Source organism: Leishmania infantum, chromosome 20, assembly GCF_000002875.2.
Source record: "Leishmania infantum JPCM5 genome chromosome 20".
In the NCBI taxonomy this organism is placed as follows: Eukaryota; Euglenozoa; class Kinetoplastea; order Trypanosomatida; family Trypanosomatidae; genus Leishmania; species Leishmania infantum.
In genome coordinates, this window is record NC_009404.2 from 343,407 (window position 1) to 361,105 (window position 17,699).

The 17,699-nt window shown below is 61.0% G+C and overlaps 7 protein-coding genes across 7 annotated transcripts; all 7 read left to right on the forward strand.

Moving 5' to 3' along the window:
• Window positions 1-594: 594 nt before the first annotated feature.
• LINJ_20_0870 (conserved hypothetical protein) lies at window positions 595-1,635 on the forward strand (the record flags this gene model as incomplete). The annotated part of the gene is made up of 1 exon (XM_001465182.1): window positions 595-1,635. One exon carries the CDS (start codon window positions 595-597, stop codon window positions 1,633-1,635), a length of 1,041 nt encoding a protein of 346 aa, XP_001465219.1.
• A 1,032-nt stretch (window positions 1,636-2,667) lies between these two features.
• On the forward strand, window positions 2,668-4,974 carry LINJ_20_0880 (putative ATP-dependent RNA helicase; the record flags this gene model as incomplete). The annotated part of the gene is made up of 1 exon (XM_001465183.1): window positions 2,668-4,974. The coding sequence occupies one exon, from the start codon at window positions 2,668-2,670 to the stop codon at window positions 4,972-4,974; it is 2,307 nt and encodes a 768-aa protein (XP_001465220.1).
• A 980-nt stretch (window positions 4,975-5,954) lies between these two features.
• On the forward strand, window positions 5,955-6,617 carry LINJ_20_0890 (conserved hypothetical protein; the record flags this gene model as incomplete). Its single annotated transcript, XM_001465184.1, has 1 exon — window positions 5,955-6,617. One exon carries the CDS (start codon window positions 5,955-5,957, stop codon window positions 6,615-6,617), a length of 663 nt encoding a protein of 220 aa, XP_001465221.1.
• Window positions 6,618-7,593: 976 nt separating this feature from the next.
• On the forward strand, window positions 7,594-8,472 carry LINJ_20_0900 (conserved hypothetical protein; the record flags this gene model as incomplete). The annotated part of the gene is made up of 1 exon (XM_001465185.1): window positions 7,594-8,472. One exon carries the CDS (start codon window positions 7,594-7,596, stop codon window positions 8,470-8,472), a length of 879 nt encoding a protein of 292 aa, XP_001465222.1.
• Window positions 8,473-9,766: 1,294 nt separating this feature from the next.
• LINJ_20_0910 (putative RNA editing complex protein MP90) lies at window positions 9,767-12,439 on the forward strand (the record flags this gene model as incomplete). The annotated part of the gene is made up of 1 exon (XM_001465186.1): window positions 9,767-12,439. The coding sequence occupies one exon, from the start codon at window positions 9,767-9,769 to the stop codon at window positions 12,437-12,439; it is 2,673 nt and encodes an 890-aa protein (XP_001465223.1).
• Window positions 12,440-13,401: 962 nt separating this feature from the next.
• On the forward strand, window positions 13,402-14,256 carry LINJ_20_0920 (conserved hypothetical protein; the record flags this gene model as incomplete). Its single annotated transcript, XM_001465187.1, has 1 exon — window positions 13,402-14,256. The coding sequence occupies one exon, from the start codon at window positions 13,402-13,404 to the stop codon at window positions 14,254-14,256; it is 855 nt and encodes a 284-aa protein (XP_001465224.1).
• A 688-nt stretch (window positions 14,257-14,944) lies between these two features.
• LINJ_20_0930 (conserved hypothetical protein) lies at window positions 14,945-17,050 on the forward strand (the record flags this gene model as incomplete). Its single annotated transcript, XM_001465188.1, has 1 exon — window positions 14,945-17,050. The coding sequence occupies one exon, from the start codon at window positions 14,945-14,947 to the stop codon at window positions 17,048-17,050; it is 2,106 nt and encodes a 701-aa protein (XP_001465225.1).
• Between the last annotated feature and the right edge of the window lie 649 nt (window positions 17,051-17,699).

Genomic DNA, 17,699 nt, shown 5'->3' on the forward strand with positions numbered 1-17,699 from the left:
GAGCAAGTCGATACGCTGCATTCGCCTTTGCTTTGCTGGTTTCCTTGCCCCGCCCCCTCAGCCTCTCTTGTTCATGTGAAGCGCATGCAGAGGCGCGCTATCGGTGCACGCGCTGATACGAGTGCGATGCGCACGGCCCGCACAGACACCTACTCGCTCCTTTGCTTCGCTTGGCTCTACTCCTCTCGTGTTGCAGCTGGCTTTCTTTGTGTGCCACTATCAGTACGACCGCTTCAACGAAGCTCAGCTCGCCACCCCTTCCTCTTCCCCTTCCCATCCCCCCTCCTCCTACCGTCACCGCCCCATCGCACGTGTGTGCTGTGTGGCTCGTCAGCGCCTGCGCTCACACAAGCATGTGAATGTGTGTGTGTGTGTGTGTGTGTGTGTGTGTGCGTGTGTGTGTGCCAAGCATCACTGCTTTAACTGCCTCACGTCCGACACGACAGGCAAGAGGGCTTGACTCGGATTGGGAAAGGTGTGCACACAAACATATTCGACGGACAAGGGAACCTCTGTGTGTTTTGTGTCTCTCCCCGACACACGCCTCTCTCACACACCGTGGCTGTCCATACTCCCATAAGCACGCACACACGGATGCAGAGAGACTCCTACGCGACGATTGTGCGATACCCCAACCGGCGCAAGTTCCCGGTGCGGGTGTTGCAGATGAACGGCGCCGTGTTCCACGAAAATCTTATTGAGGACTTCTTCATTGGATATCGCAACCGCCGCTTGGCGCTCATGACGCACACACCCGGCCAAGACCCAAGACTTCCTCGACTGCCGAAGGACATCATCGTTCCCAACTACAAAACGTTCTTGCAGATTCACCAGCCGCACTTCATGTACCGACTCCTGCCTCTGCTGAGCTCGGACGTGGAGGCCTTTGCAGCGATGCAGGCAATCTGTGCCAGCCCGGGATCGCCATTTACGATTGAGGACCGCCTCGAATCGCAGCTGCTTAACTACCGGTTGTCCAAATTGTGCGCTGGTCGTGACAAGATCTGCGAGTTCTTCAAGGACTACACAACTCAAGAGGAGCTGCGGATGCCCTCCGCGACGCGTGCTTTGCCGATCCAGGGAATCTTCTTCCAGGGGCTCATGCTGCGCGATGGGTGTGTGGCGACAACGTCGCATACAAGGGCTCTCACACCGGCTGCAACCGCAGAAGCGGCAGCGGCGTCGTCCTCGACAAGCACTGGCGACAGCGGAAGAAAGCCGTCGGGAGCCGCCGGCCCAATCGACGACGGGGCAGTCGTTGCGGGAAGCACGGATGGGGGCCTCAATGGAGGTCTGCAAACCTCCTACAAGAAACGAGTCAAGGCATCCATCGCGGCCCTCCTCACCACCCATGACGTACTCAGCGAAGCTGTCATCACCCAACGGGCCCTCATGGCGAAGTTCTTCGAATCCGATTTGTACAACCAATTCGGAACGGCGTCGGCGATCGCCGCGAAGGTGCGCTCGGTGGATGAACGAATGCACTTCATGGCCGTAAAGCGGTTGTGCGCGGGGCGGACGAACACGGCAGAGAATGTGCGAACTCGTGCGCACCTCCTCGAACTCGCAAGGAAGCAGAACTTACATGTGTACGAAAAGATCAGCGAAGGCGAATACGCCTACGCCGCAACGTGACACGAAGCAAAGGATGCAGCGAAGCGGGGTGAACAGTGGCAAGGGACCTCCGAAAGCTCGCTGTAGCGCGATAAGGCACCTCCCCCCTCCCTCGCCTCCTCCGCTGTCTCTTAGCACAACAGTCCAAATGTGGACACCCCGTGCTTCTCCGTCCGCTATACGTACCTTCCCCCGCCCCTGTCCTCGCTCACAAGCTCACGCACGGGGGCGCACGCACGTATGCTCATGTACACCGTCCTTGGCCCTCCTCCACCATCAAGGATACGCATGAGCGGGCGTGCCTCTTATGCTCAGCTCTGTGTGTGTCTTGTTGTTGCTTGGCTTGTTTTCTTCTCCTTCACCACGTACTTCACAGAGGCATTCATGCGATCTGGCACTCTTGTGCGCATGCGCTGCCTAAAGACGAAACACCAGGGAAGACGGAGTCGCCGACACACTTACCAGAAGTGCGGGCGAACCGAAAAGGTACTGCTGCCACTCTCTGCGGCTCTCCCGCCCTCCGCCGCCTCTCTGTGGTGCATCGGCGCTCTTTTCTTTTGTGTTCCGTCTGTGTGTGTGTGTGTGTGTTCGTACGTGTGCATGTGTCTGTCGTTGTGTGTTCGAGGTTGCTAGAGAAGACGGACACATGCGCGTTGGTGTCGACCATCACGGGAAGTCGTGCGAGAAGTGGGGTGGCCGTGCGGCTCGTCCACTTGTAACTCAAAGGTCCTTCTCTACCCTTTTCTCTCTCTCTCTGTATGGGGCTTCATCAGCCGCACACGGGACATACGAACACACGTGGGTGTCTCCGCTCACATTCGACACGCACAATCACCCACACATACGCAGAGCACACGCACACACACATTCCACCGGGCAGCGCTCCTTCTTTCCCTTCGTGTGCCCACAGGAGCGTGGCACATCATACGCAACCCGGTGACGAAGGCGTAGCGCGCCCGTCGGTTGCTCACATAAAGCAAACGCTAGAAGTGAACGAAGAGTCCCTTCGGCGAGGGAGGGGGGACACGGGGGCACAGATCGCCGGCGACTGCAATGTCCTCTCTCGCGACGTGGGATGACTGCATCGGGCCTGCCAAGTGGCTCAGCGAGCCGCTGCAGCGCGTTCTGAGCTACCCGAAGCCTTTGCCGGTTCAGCAGGCCGTCATCCCGACCATCATGCGAGCACTCATGAGCGGTGTGCCGAACGATGTCAGCCTCACCGCCCCCACCGGGAGCGGTAAAACACTTTGCTACTTAATCCCATTAGTACGCCTCCTCACGGAGTTGAAGAAAGGCGTTGATGATAACGCGCTGCGCTGCTTGATTCTCGTGCCAACGCAAGCGCTGGGGCAGCAAGTGTACCGCGAGCTGCAGCGCCTGACGCGTCCAAGCTCGATCAAAGTTGCGTGCATCTGTGCCGAGGCCGTGGATGCAGCAAGGGGCACATCGACAGATGTGGAGGCAGCAGAGGCCCGCGAGCTGGTACGGCGAGTCGTGCTGCCTCGTTTTGGCGGCTCCGAGCAGCATTCCGCGGATGGATGCGATAGTGCTGGCGAAAGTGAGGAAGACGCCGACATGGTAGACGGCGACGAAGCGGACGGCGGTGACGACGGTCACTGCTTCGCCACGCGTCAGCAACACCGTACGAGGAACACCACCGTACGGTACTTCTCCAACGTCGACGTGATTGTTTCCACGCCGCAGCGACTTCTTCATCACCTTGACCACACGCGTGGCCTGCGCCTGGCAAGTCTGCGCTTGTTGGTGATTGACGAGGCGGACCAGGTGTTGGTCGGTAGCTTCGCCTCGCATGTGCAGAAGGTGAACGCGCGGTACGAGTTTGAGGTGCAGCAGCAGCAACGACGCCAGCTAAGGCAGCAAGAGCGCATGTGTGCGCTTCTTGCATGCGTCATGTCTTCGAACTTCGCTTCTTCTAGTGAGTCTTCCGTGGCAGCAGCCATGATATCGCCAGCCCCGCTCCAGCGGTTGGGCAGCCTCGGTGGCGCCTCTGCGAATGCCTTCTTGGCTCGCGGTGGCCCCATCTTACACAAGGTTCTCTGCTCTGCAACGCTCTCGTCACGCATCGCACGCATCTCCAACGTGAAACTGCGCAACTGCAGCTACTACGTCCTCGACAGCAACGGCGAGGAACGCAAGGAGGAAGGGATGGCGTCGTCGCAGCAGGCAAATTCGGGGGCAGGCGCGGCAGCAGATGGTGGCGCGGTGCTGCGCACCCAGTTCGCACTCCCGCCCACGCTGCAGGAGCACATTATCTTTGTGGAGGACACATACCGGCCAGCAGTCCTGCTCAAGTTGGTGCACGCCTTGCGGAGCCGCATTGCGGCCACAGCTGCACGGAAGCGTGCTTCGGCTGCCGCGCGACGGCTTGCGGCCGGAATGGCTGTCGATAATGGTGACGATCGTGCTCACAGAGAGGCGGACCTTCCTCGTATAGTTGCAGCGCAGGACGCCACCATCGCCTCTGCATCATCGTCGTACCCGAACGTGGAGGACAGGGCAGGCACCGGCATCCTCATCTTCTGCGCCACCGCAGAGGAGGCGCGTGTCATGAGTCACTTCCTCGCCGCTGCCGGAGTCTCGTCTGTCGTCGAGTTCACGACTCTTTCCAGCGAGGCAGAGCGACGCCGCGCGCTGCTGGAGCGGACGGCTGGCGCGGACGACACGGAATCTGGCGCCGAAGCCTCCTGCGTCGTAGCCTCAGACGCTCTTATGCGCGGCATCGACATCCCGAACGTGGGCCATGTCATTATGTACCACCCGCCTGAAGCTGTGTCGCAGTACGTGCATCGCGCCGGGCGCACGGCGCGCGCGATGCGGCCCGGCCACGTGCACCTGCTGCTGAGCAAGACAGGGTCGAGCGGCAAGCAGGAGGACGGCGAGATGGCGCTGTACAAGCGGCTGTCTCGGTCACTTTTGCGAACGCTTCCGGTGTCGTATGAGCGAGGCTTCTTCCGATTTGCGGAAGCGCCGTCCGCCGGCGCGGCAACCTCAGCAACCAGTGCCGATGCCACAGCAGCCGCTGAGGAGGTTGGCTCTGCCGAGTGGTGGGTGGCTCAAGCCGGTCAGTTTCTCGTACAATCCCAGCATCAGCTACAGCGTCGGTGGGCCTCAGTTCTGGAGTCTGCCGCCACAGCGGCCGCAGCAAAGGCGAAAGCTACTGCTGCCGCGAGCAAAGGCCGCTCCACAGCAGCGGCCATCATGACCCCCAGTAGGGGCGCGGATTCAAGCCAGATGGAGGCATCCCCAGGGAGGAAGCGAGACCGCAGCGTTGTCTCTAGCACAGCCAGGGCGATGCCAGCGGCGGTGGGCAGTGGCTTGAGGGCGCGATGGCTCCGGTGAGAGGGTGCAGCCGTTTCCTCTGGCGCGAAGGACGGTGCTCTTGAGAAGCTGAAGAGAGAGGAGGGAAAGGGTGGTGAAGCGGAGGAGACAGTTGTGATCTTCGCCCGGTCTCCACCCAACCGGCAAACACACACACACACACACATGCGTACATATACATACATGCTGATAAGCACGTCAGCTTCCCCGAGACTTTCTGTCTTCTCGTCCCCTCTCACGCACGCACGCACACACATCGCAGCCCTGGAACCGAAGTAACGGCAGACTTTGTGTGTTTCTTTCCTTCGAGCTTCGAGGACGACATCGATCGAAGGACGTGTTCGCGAGCCGATCTGTAACGGAGCGCCTGCTTGAGCGGTCTCTGAGCCTTTTAAGTGTGCATGCTAATCCGAAGAGTCCAGCGTAATCCACGGACAAAGAGACGAGGAAGAGAAATAGGGAGTATGTACGCCGCGGATGGCACGCAAGCAAGCCACGAACAAAGAGGGCTGATCGCAACGCCGATGCGCGTGCTCACCGTCGTAAAACGGCTGTACAGTGAGCAGAGAGAAAAAAAAAAGAGGAAAACGCATGCCGTGAGCCAGCGCCGATAACTGCAGTTGTTCAGAGCAGGCGCTGAGTAGATACGTTCACCGCTCATGAGGGGTCGTCTGACGTTCATGTATAGGGACCTGCAAAGATGCTGTGCCGGTCTTCCCCCCCCCCTGCTTCTCCACCTCCCCACCCTTGCATAAACGCACATTCGTCTTTCATTGGCTCAGGGGGCTCTCACCTCTCCGTCCGCTTCCGCCGAGCAGTCAAGGTTGCTGCCGTTGCTCTTGTCGGTGTGTGTCAGTGCCGGATTCTACAGCGCGTGCGCGTGTCTGTTTCATCACGGCACCTTACAAGACGAGCACGCCGCGCTGTCTCTCCCGCCCTTTCCTCTTTCTCTCCACACTTCCACGCCCACACGCGCACGCGCCCACATCCCTCGTTAAGCAATGGGTGGCAAGCGCAAGAAGTCCAACAACGGGCCAGTCAAGAAGGAGAGCAAGTACAAGATCCCCACCCGCTTTGACTGCCCGCTGTGTGATACGAAGGCTTCCATTGTCGTCAGAATTTTTCGCGCGACTAGCGATGCCACGGTGCGGTGCCGCGTGTGCGGAACGGGCGGGACGAAACGGTGGAATGTGCTGCGCCTCGAGAAGCCAGTGGACGTGTTTTTCCGCTTCCACGAGGCGCTCATTCAGCGCGATCACGCCGACCTGCAGCAGGTAGAGATGGGTCGCGAGGCGAAGCTGAGCGTTGGCGCGCCCAACGCCGACCTTGGTGGAAGTCAGAGCAGCATGGAAAAGGGGGCGTACTCTCCAGGGGACGCAGCCGTGGCGGGCTGGGCTCGGCTCGGCTCCTCTGCTGCCGCCGCTGCAACCGCGTCAGGGAGCTCGCATTCGCAGCACGTGAGGTCTCTAGGTGAGCTGCAGCGCAAGCTGACTATGCCAACGTGGCCGGGTTTCGCCACGGCGCCGACCGCCTCGTGTGCCGTCGACCTCCGCGACGACTACGAGGGCGAGGCGGAAGGAGCAGCAGCCCACTACTTTGCTCCTCGTCAAGAGGTACACAGCGCCGAGGATGAGGATGACGAGTACGACCAGCTGTTTCAGTGAGAAGGCTCGCTGCTGCTACGGTTATTGATGCCGATGCTGCGTGTGTAAGGTACAGGGCGCCCTCGTGTGGACCCTCCGTTTGTTTGGTTTTTGTATGCTTCGCATCCTTGAAGGGGAGACGATCCCGTTGTGTTTGGGCGTGGTTGCTTACCGCTGCTTCTCAGCTGCTGCTGTTGCGGTGCCTCGCTGTGTGTGTGCGTGTGTGTACGGTGTGATCCATCAGTTTGAGGCAATGCAAAGTCGAGTGGGCGAAACCAGGAACGTGGGAGACGGTGGAGTGAAGCTGTGCGCCCACATTTGTGCGCGCGCCTCGGTGTGTGTGTGCACGTCTCTGCGCTACTTCCTTTGCTGTCCCTACGACCTCCTCCTGTGGTACGTTTATGGTCGCCGCTGAACACGTCGCCTTTTTCCTTCGGTTGTACGATACTGCATGCATCTCCCTCTCAGTCTCGTGTGTGTGTGTGCGTGTGTGTGTGCGTGTGTGTGTGTGTGTGTGTGTGTGGATGTGTGTTCATTGTTTCCCAGTCGTCCGTTGGCGTAACCCAGTGATCGAACGTGCACACGGAGGGGAATGGGGTACGGTGCGCATCTGCAAGACTGCCTTGTCCCTTGAGTCATGGCCCGTCACTCCGCGGCACCACCTGTATCAAACATCCTACGCGTCTTATGGGCTCGTCCTTGAGAGTCTTGAGGGGGGGCGCAGCGGAAGAGGGGCGCTTGAAATGTGGAGACGCCTGTCTGCCTCCCTTCTCCCCCGCCAGCGCACGCCCGCTGCTTCGAAGACGCAGTTCAGGACAAAGGACTCAGTCTTGGGTTCTCCGCCCGTCACTTCAGCGTCTCCCCCCTCCCTCTCGTCCTCTGGACTCCTTTGCCGCTCTATCCCTCTCCCCTCTCCAAACGCGCGCCTGTGTAGATACAAGTGCTGATTGAAGTCTGCTGTCCCACCCACCGACGCCGGCACCGGGCGACTGCTAACATGTCAGACACAAGAGACGCGGCCCAGCCGCGGCGTGGCAACTTTGCCAGTCGAAAAGCACGCGGCGAGACGGGGGGCAGCAAGAGCAGCAGCAGCAGTAGCAAGAGCAAGGAGCACAGCTACGATGCCCGCCGCTATCACCAGAACGCCAACACGCACGGCATTCACGCACTGCGCACGTTCGACTGCCCTGTCTGTGACTCCAGGAACACGATCCGCGTCACTCTCAACCCGCGGCTCGGTCAAGGAACGGTTTGCTGCACCTACTGCTGCTCACTGCGGCCCGCACCACCCGATCTGCCGTACCCCAGCGTTCAGAACTTTGTTCCGTCGCTGGAGAACAAGGCAGACGTATTCTTTCGCTTCAACGAGCAGTACGCCGCACTGCTGCGGCAACACGAGAATGAGCGAGTCGGGGAATCCGCTGGCCTTTCCTCGTGTTTGGCGACTGTCGATAACACGCGCAAGCGTGCTAACAAGGACGACGGCGAAAGCGGCGGACGCACGCGCGCGCCGAGAGGAGAGAGCATGGACGAGGATGGGTTGTTCGGCGATTGTGCGCTTCGCATGGACACCGGCTTGCTCGACAACGCAGTGGACCAGCACGTAACGGGCGCGCCGGCCATGTTCGGCAGCGATGACGATGGCGGCGGCAACACCGTGGCGGACGCCGACCCGGTGAATCCGAAAGGGGTTTCGACGCCGTCACCACCGCGGCCGGATGGTGCCGACATGCCGGAGAGCAACTTCATGAACGTTGCCGTGATCACGGGAGTAGATGAGGCGTTCGCCGCGCACGCGACTGATGACGTGAACGGAATAGGAGAGGCGGACGCGGAGGAGGTGGATGTCGCTGCGTTCTTTGCCGATTCCGATTGATGGAGCGGAGGGGTCGAGGAGGTTAATGGCGATGTGATGGTTGTCGGCGGCAGTTTTGCACGTGCGTCTCTTCCTCTCCGATTCCCCTCTCTCCCTCACACACACGCACATGGCTGTCTGTCTGTATCTTTGGGTGTGGGTGTGGTGGTGCGCCTCGATCGCGTTGCGCGTGTCACGGCTGTCTTTCACAAGGTGTATCTGTTCGCTGAGAACGACGGCGACGAACGCCCAAAGGGACACGGGCGAGCAAACGAAGTTAGGAACAGAGATGGAAGGTGGATGATGTGCGGTGTAGCTGTGGCGGACGTCCTCTTGCAGCTGCGCGCCACGCACACACACACATACACACACACAAAAGGGAAACAAGGAGAGGCAGAAGCATGTCGGCGAGTCTCCCGTCGTCGACAGCAGCCGCGGGGTTTTCTGTTCGTTGTGAGGGCTCACACCGCTTACATCTCCCCAACCCCCCCCCGCTCCTTTCTTGCCGCCCACCTCTCTCTCTCTCTGTCTGTCTGCCCCCACGACTATTCCCGTGCCGCTTGTCCTGACGTTTTGATCGTCTCTTCGCGTTCCTCACGTGCACTTTGTGTGGCAGAAGCAGTGAGAGGCGGCCCAGCGGTGCGAGAGAACGAGACACACGCGCACACACATATATACAGGTACATAAGCGCACAGGCGGGCATTTGTACACGCGGAAGGGGTGCAGTGCTTGCTGACTCTGTGTAGGTGCGCGTGCGCGCATGTCCGTGCGGTGCGATAGCCGCGCCTCGGGCGAACAATCGAAAAGCACCGCACTTGAAACGGCATCCGAGAATAGGCGTAAGCAACAATGTCCACGTCATTGTTGCATCTCAGCTCCACGCAGGCGTTGCACTCCTCCGCGACTCACAGACTCGCAGCGACAAGGGCATCGACCGCCACGCTCCTCTGCTCCCCACATGCCGTAAACCACCTCCCCACAACGTGCGCGATACCCAGCCGCCCAGTCGTGCACTCGTCACAGGCAGCGAACGTGTCAGACCACCACGCGCAGCTGACCAGCGGCAGCCGCGACTGGGGTTCAGGCGGCGGTACGCTCTTCCACCCAACGCGAGCACTACGGGCTCTTACACCAGTCACCGTGGCCCACTCCGACACGTTCGGCTCCTTTCGGAACGCCAACAGAGCAGCGGCTGGGACGTGGTGGCGCAGCTCCACCGAAACGGCCTCCCGTGTGAAGGGTAGAAGGCTCGGCAGGGTGAAGGATCCGTTTCAGGGCGTTTTTTTGCAAATGCAAGGCTGCACAGAGGTAGAGATGACGCGGCGAAGCCCCACTCCACCACCGGACTTCCCGCTGGACAGTCTACCCATCTACGAGCCCCATGACCATAACGGGCCACCGCGCACCAAAATCGGCTTCCACCTTCCCATGCGCTCGCTGCCGGCATCTCTAGCCCTCGACTTCTTCTTTCCTGGTGCAGGCCCTAACGACAGCCCGCAAGCAGCCAACGCCTCCAGCAGCAGCAGTAGGGCCCACAGCAATGGGGGGTCTGCAAACATTGACCTTGACGTGCGCTACGAAGAAGCCGGCAACGGTGCCGGCAGTGAGCATCAGCAGCACACCTCGAGGCTCGACCGCGCGGCGCACGGTACGGAAGGACTCTCCGCTGCGGGCGCTGGCAGTGTCACTGGCGACACATCCACGGCGTTCTGCCGTCTGTGTCGCGAAAGCTTCGATAACGACGGAACACTAAGGTCACACATTACAGTCGCAGACCGGGCGCGGCACGTCTCTCACCCGGTGCGCGAGGTGGCGCTTGAAACGCTGACACTGTTGGCCGTGCGCGGATACCCCATCGACAATATAATGACGGTGTGGGCCGACATCCTGTTCAACTGTCCACTGTTTCCGCGCATTCGCAGCATGACAGACCCGCGGTGGTCGATCGAGAAGCGGGCTGCTCGAATCGGCACTATCCTGCGGGCTTTAAAGCAGGTTGGAGTGCTTGATGTCGCCCTTGCGACGGCAGAGCCGACGGACGTGGTGGGCTCGCTCAACTCGCGCTACCGGCGACGCCGCGTCGCCTTTGAACGACTGGAGTACATCGGCGACAACTGCTGGGGCAACAACATTTCTAATCGGATCTTGTTGTTGTACCCTGATCAGCAGTGGCTGTATAGCGAGCGCTGCAGCACGTTCACGCTGGTGCGTGATGCGTGCGAGATGAACGTCAATCTCGACTTTGTCTTCGACACACTGGAGCTGTGGCACCTCTTGTCGACCACGGCGCATTCGCGACTAGGGAGTGGAAAGGTGAAGGCCGACCTTGTGGAAGGTATCTTTGGGGAGCTACACCTGCACCTCTACGGTATGGTGCCTAAGCTGCAGGATGATGTGGAGTACGTGGAGACGAACGGCGCTAGAGAGGTGCAGCTGGTCGCAGTCGTGGAGCACTGCCTGACAGAGCTGTACGACCTCATCGTGCTGAAGCACGCGCGCGACCTCGTCACATCGGCCATACCTCTCGCGAAGGAATTGGCGGCGAAGCGAATATGGGCGCGAACGCGCCCTTTTGTGCTGCCGCAGAAGCGTCCCAACACTGGCCGGGCTCGAAGCAAGACCGCGATGAGCAACGGGGCGCCGCATGCGTCAGCCTTTCCATCTGCTGCTCCGACGGTCGGACGCGCTGCCACCGCCGCGCGCACAGGGTCCTTTCCGGCGACACGCACCGGAGCGGCGACAGCAAATGCGTCTGTGACTACGCTGGAGGACCTCTTCGATGTGTCGCCTTCGTCCTTGCAGCAGCAGCAGCAGCACGATATGTCCGCATGCGGAGCGGCCAGTGGCACCATCGAGTCGCGCGCTGACGGGCGCACGGAGGTAGCCGTGGTAAGCGACAGCGGTAAAGGTAGCAGGCATCACACGAAAGAGCGGGCCGAAGAAGCGGCTGCGGTGGCGAGGGGGCGAGCCGGCGTGATGCCGATCTCTCCTTTATTCTCCACCCCCTTATCCCTCACGCTGTCGGCCTCCATTGGTTTAGGTAGCACACGTGTCCTGCCGGCGTTGCCGCGTCTCTTTACCACTCCACACGTGTACCCCGAACGCGTGCCCAACCCGCTGCGCCTCCTGCCGCTCTCGGCCATCCCAAGCATGACCTACTGTCACCACACGCGCTCAGACGTTTTTGCGAGGATGAAGGTGAGTTACGAGCGCCTTGGTCTGCTTCACGAAGGTTCGAGCCGCATGCACTATGTGGTAAGCCCTATTCCGCCGGCGTGGGCGGTGCTGATCGGCACACTCGTGCCGCAGCTCGTGGGATTCGTGCCGCTGCCTGTCAAGCCGATCGGTGACATAAAAGGTGCATCGGCCGAAGCGCGTCGGCTTTTGGTGCCCATGGATGAGGGCGGCCTGTACTGTCGGGATGCCCTCTACAATCTCGCAGTGTCGCCGTCCTCGCCGGCTGCCGCCTCGTCACCCCACGCAGCACCGTCGCCGATGAGCACTGCGTGGACACTGCAGAATGCCGGCTTGCCCTCCCTCTCTGTCACACCGAGCAAGACAAGAGAAGACGACGACGACGCTTCCTCGGGCGAAAACGGGCGCAGCGGGTGCACCTTCGCTCCCTCCCGCTACGTGCCGCCCGGTATTCGAGCGCCGCCGGCTGGCGTGGTGACAGACCGTAACCTCTGCCGCGGCGTCTTTGCCTTTCTGGCTGTCGGTGTGGCTGACGCCGTGGCAGAGGCTGAGCAACTCACGCGCACGGACGCGGTGTCGGTCAGTGCCGCTACCCCGGCGGGCCCCACCACAGGGGCGCGGTCCTCTGGTGAGGGCCCGGCGCAGCACTCCGCAGAAGACAACTCGCCTAAAGCGTCGGCGACTGTGTGCGCGCAGCGGATGAAGGCGGCAACGGACTACTGGCGGCGCCGCTCGCAGACCTCCCTCCAGAACTTCTCGGCCGGATCCGGTGAGGCGTCACTGCCTCGCTAGTTTCGTTGCCCGTTTGTTTTCTTTCGTTCGAGTCTCCAACTCAACTGGTAGTAAGAAGGGGGAACCCTGTGAGAAAGTGTGTGTGTGTGCCTTTGAAATCGATGTTGCCGGAGAGAGAGACTGAGTTCGTTCGGTCTCCGTCGTCGCCTAGGCGCTGTTTGGTTGCTGTCGGCTGTCGCAGAGCTTTCCGTCGTTTTGTTTTAGGGGCGCCGCCCTCTCACTATACCTCCATCACCGCTCTACACCACCACTATCTACATGTACCCACCCACCCGCGCGCACCCCCCCCTGGTGCTTCCCCCTCGCCACCACACCGTTTCTTCTCATTCTTGTAAGACTGGTGTGTTGGCTGTTGGCCCCCGGGGAGGCGGTGGGGTGCGGTGGGGTGCGGTGATCCTTCAGCGCACCACAACTGTAGTGGTGGTGGTATGTGTGTGTGTGTGTGTGTGCGTGTGTTTTCCATGTTGCTTAGAGCTACAGCACAGGCTGGGTGCGCTCTCCTGCTTTGATTGTGTAGCGTTGTGTACGCCTGTGCATGTGTGTCTTGTTCCTTTTCGTTCTACTCCGCGCGAGCATGAGACGAAACGAAACGGATGGAAAAGGGCCACAATGTGCAGCCGACCCTTCCTTCCGCCATCGCCCCCTCCGCTAAACTCCCTGACGACTCTGTGGTGAACTCCCTTCCTCTCCACCACCAGCACCCGTCTTAGCCTCTCCCGTCCGTGATGTAGGCAACGCAGGAGAGGCGCCTCACCGGCACGTACGCCGCCGCCCATCTCGTCCCTCTGCCTCTCATCATCTCCGCCTTTCCCTGCCCCTCTTCCCTGCAACGCCTTCCATCCCAACGCCCGTGTAAGGAACGCGCCCTCCGACGGGCGTGGGCAGGGTTTGCTCGCTGAACCCCCAACAGCGCGCGCAGCAACACGCAAGAGCAACGGGCTTCACGGCACGCAGGCACGCCGATGCCGCCGTCTGGAAAGGTGGGCTCATCAGCAGCGCAGCAGGTGGTCGACATGGACCCGCTCCTCGTGTACTTCACCTTCTCCCGCATCCGGCCTCGCTTCTCTTGCGGGCGCACAATCGAGAGCACGCTGAAGCAATTTCGTGACGGCGAGCTGCACCCGCGCGACCTCCCCCTCCTCTCCGTGCTGACAGATGGCGCACACTACTACAGTCAAAACAACCGACGGCTGTACGTGTACAAGCAGCTGAAGCGCGAAGGCTTGCTCGACATGCTGCCGGTGCGGCTGCGCCCTCTGCCGCAGACGAAGCGGATGCGTAGCAAGTACTCACCGCAGACCTGCGCTCTGAATGCAACGCTTATGCGAGACACAGCGAACAGGGATGGCCTCAGAGACGCGAGTGCGACAGCGGCGGACAGCAGCGACGCGTCCGATATCGAGGGTAGTCACGACGACCATGACGCCTGCACGTCCTTGGCTGCGGTTGGGGAGCCCGGCGCGGGTGACGACGAGTTCCGCCGCGGCAACCGCTCAGCTCCCTCGTCCAGCTCTCCGCCACGCCCGGCATCCTGTGCGACGGGCTCCGGCCTTGAAAGGGAGGCGGTGGGGAGCGGAGACACACGCAAAGCCCCGACAAGGAGGAATCAGAAGAAGCAGCCGCAGCCGCAGCACGGCCTCGCTCTGTCACAGCAGTCGTCGAACGCCAACTGCAGCGAAACGGCGTCACAGCGTCCAGGAAAAAGCAAGGGTGCCGCCGCAGCTCGATCGCCGAGTACCAGTAGCAGCGACGGCGGTGGTAACGGTGGCACGAGTGCCTTGGAAGCAGAGCTGCGCAAACTTGGCCTGCACACGTAATCAAGTGGGCCCGTCTTCCTTCCCCGCCCCTTTTCATCCACCCCTCTCTCTCATGCGAGCGTGAAGGTATGGGTTGTTGTTCTGTGGATTACCGCCGCAGTTACGTGGCGCTGTTCTTGTCTTTTGGCTTTTCCCTTGTTTTCATCTGCGCTCGCACATGGCACACCTTTCACACGTCAACAGATAACAGGGGGCTCTCGCTGTCCTTCTCCTTTTCGGGTCTTCGTTGGAAAACGGACGTGGAGAGGCGCAGAAAGGCCGCGCAGCTTGCTACATCCGCAAAGGCGGTGCGGAACTTCCTGTGAGGCGGAGCTAACATCTTCGTGTTGACCTTCTAGTTGACACTGCTCGACGAGTGGGCGTGAGAGAGGGGGGAAAGAGGGGGCATCGCTCCATCGAGCTCAACCGTCACGCACGTGAGTCGGCGTTGTCTTGAGGTGAGGAGTACGGACAGAACTTTAAGGTGAACGCAGCGCCCGCGCATGGGAGAGAAAGACGAGGAGATCATGTCGTGGGTGGAGCATGCGTGGCGAGTGCAGGCCTTCATTCCCATCTCATCTCCTCTGACCTCTCAGCTTTCCGCTGTCGTTTCGTGACCCTTTTATTGTTGGTCGTTTTCGTGTTTTTTTGGGGGGTGGGGTGGAGGCTTGTTCTTACCCTGGCCTCTCCTCCCCATCAACTCGGCTCGATGCGCTGCGGACTTATCGGCACACGCACACATCACATGACATCACACACGCTAATGCGCGCTCGCTGCCCCCTCATACCTCCTCCTTCTCCTACCTCCCTCCTTTCTTCTCTCCTCTCTTGCTTGCCCCGTGCTATTGGGGATGTGTCTGTCTGTCTGTCTGTGTGTGTGTGTGTGGGGGGGGGGGGGGGGGGCTCCCTTAGGAACACACACACAGAGAGAGCGGAAACCGGATCGAGCATTGCATTGCGTGTGACAGATAGGCGGGGGACCACCGGCACACGCGCGCCTACACGCATGCCGCGCTTTAACGGGTCCAGTGGACGAGGGAGCATCGTCTCGCTGAAGCAAAGGAAAAGGTCTCTGGCGGAGACGGTCAATGAGCAGCTGGCTCGCTCCGCCTTCGGCGGTGGTGGTGCAGGAGGTGCGTACCGCGACGACGACGAATATGCGGACGGCGGTTTCGCGGAGGACTACGAGTTTGACGATGTCGACTCGAATGGATTCAACGGCGACGATGACGCGGAACGGGGCAGTCGTCGGCAGACCGCAGCATCTGCGGCCGAGAAGCCGACGAAAGATGCCGCAAAGAAGCTGCCGTCCTCTGCGTCTTCGTCGCGGCTGCGTCACCGTGGCCCACTCGACGCTAGCCTCAGCGAGGGAAAGTACGCCGCGACGCCAGTGAACGTCGAGGCCGCCATGGACGACATCTTCGGCACACTCGACATGGGAGACTTGGATGCCGAAGGTGAAGAGTTTTATGACGGCGACGATATGGATGCCGAGGAGGAGGAGGAGCAGGAGCAGGGATACGGCGAGGATGGCGACCGCAAGGAACGCGGCGGACGCGGTGTGGCGTCGAAGAACGACGCTGTCGGTCGCAAGCGCCGCCGTGCGAAGGACCTGACGGAGAAGGAGTACACAGCGTGGCTGGAGAACAAGAGCAGCAAGCAGAAGAAGGCGGGGCAGCTGCGGCGGTCAATCTCGCTTGGCGGGGGCAATAGTGGCGTCGGCGAAGCTGTGCTGGACAGCGAGGAGGCTGATATCCTCCGCCAGCTCAGCGAGCTCCGACAGACGCAGATGAGTCTCGTGCCCGCTGGTAACGCGGCGAGCGCCGGTACCTCTAGCGCCGCCGCCGAGACGGCCTCCACGCAAACCGATGCGAAGCAGACCCGCGACGTGGTGCAGCACCTCATCATGGTCTACGGCCAGCTGTTGCGTCTGCGCGTGCTGCTCCAACCGGCGGTCACCAAAGCCATCAGCATGCCGCAGTACTACGCCCGCTCTCTTTTTGTGGATGGCGATGCCGAAGTCGATGACGCAGCGGCGGCGGCCTCCAACGGCGACGGTGCAGCTGAGGTGCAGGAGATGCGTGAGGGCGTGTCTAAGCACTACTCGGAGCTACAGGATGACGTGGAGCAAGTTCTCGCTACCCTGTACGCCGCCGCGACGGGCAGCGGACGCGATGACCGCAGCAGCAACGTGCACGTGTCCTCCTCGGCAAGTAAGCCGAAGAAGGCGAAGACGGAAGGCGACCTGTCGGTGCCGTCGTATCGCGAGGTGGAGCGCTATCATGAGCGGGTGCTGCGGCACGCTGACACGTGCCTCGACTACTGGGGCAGGAAGCTGGTGCAGGCGAACAGCGCGAAGCTCAAAACGATCGCGCAGCCACTGCCGCAGCAGATCGCCGCCATCCTGTCTGCCAAGTCGCGCTTGCGCACCAAGCTACAGAAGAACCGCTCGCACATGGCCATCATGGCCCACCCCGAGCACGTGCGGGCAGAAACGTCGGCGGACATCAAGGCTCAGCGTGCGCTGCACATCGCCGAGGGTGACGTCGACGACGAGATCTACGATGACGCTGACTTTCTGCGGGAGCTGGTACGCCGCGGCGGTGCGGTGGCGAGTCAGCTGGAGAAGAAGGTGAGGGAGATGCAACGGGCGCTGCTGCCGTCCCGCGAGGGTGCGCGCAAAGGCTTTCACCGGATGACGAAGGGCAAGGCCGTCAACTACGAGCCACGGCCAAAGCTGGTCGCCTTTATGGTGCCCGAGCCCCTTGACAACGCACAGCGCAGCGATGTCGTGGTGAAGAATCTATTTCAGTAAAGCCGGCTTTGACGCGCGCACCCGCAAGCCAGCGTCGCGTGAAACGGCCAGCCGACAGTGCACGCGGCTCCCTCGGGAGGAGAGGTGCCGGTGGCATTCAAGCGCGTCGACAGGGCACTTTTCCGTTGTGTCGATTCGCTCTGTGTACGCGCGTGCGTCGCATCTCTTCAACTCGCCACCCCTCCCTTTGTTGGATTTCGTGTAATACCATAACCGCATATGTGTGTGTTTAGGTGTGTGCGTGTGCGTGTGCGTGTTCGCGCGCATGCGCGCGCATTCTACTAGCGCCGTAACGGATAGCCTTGAAGAAAACGAAAGAAAACAGCGGTGAAACTAAGCGAGCAGAGTTGTGCGCCATCACTCATAGGTGTCCTTGCGTACGGGGGCGGGTGTCAAAGAAGGGGAGTGGGTGGGTTGGTGGTAATGGTGGTGGTCGTTTTTCGTGCTTGAGCTGTGCTGTGAGTCCACTCCTGGTCTCCTCGCACGGCCATCACCCCAGCCTCCCCTCCCACCATCACCGCTGCAGTTCCCGTCGGGCCGCTGTCTTGTCGGCATTCATGGCCACATGCTCCTTCCATCCCATTCCCCTTCCTCATCCCTCCCATGAGCGCGAGCTCCATCTTGCAACTCAAGTCCCTTCAGCAGGGAG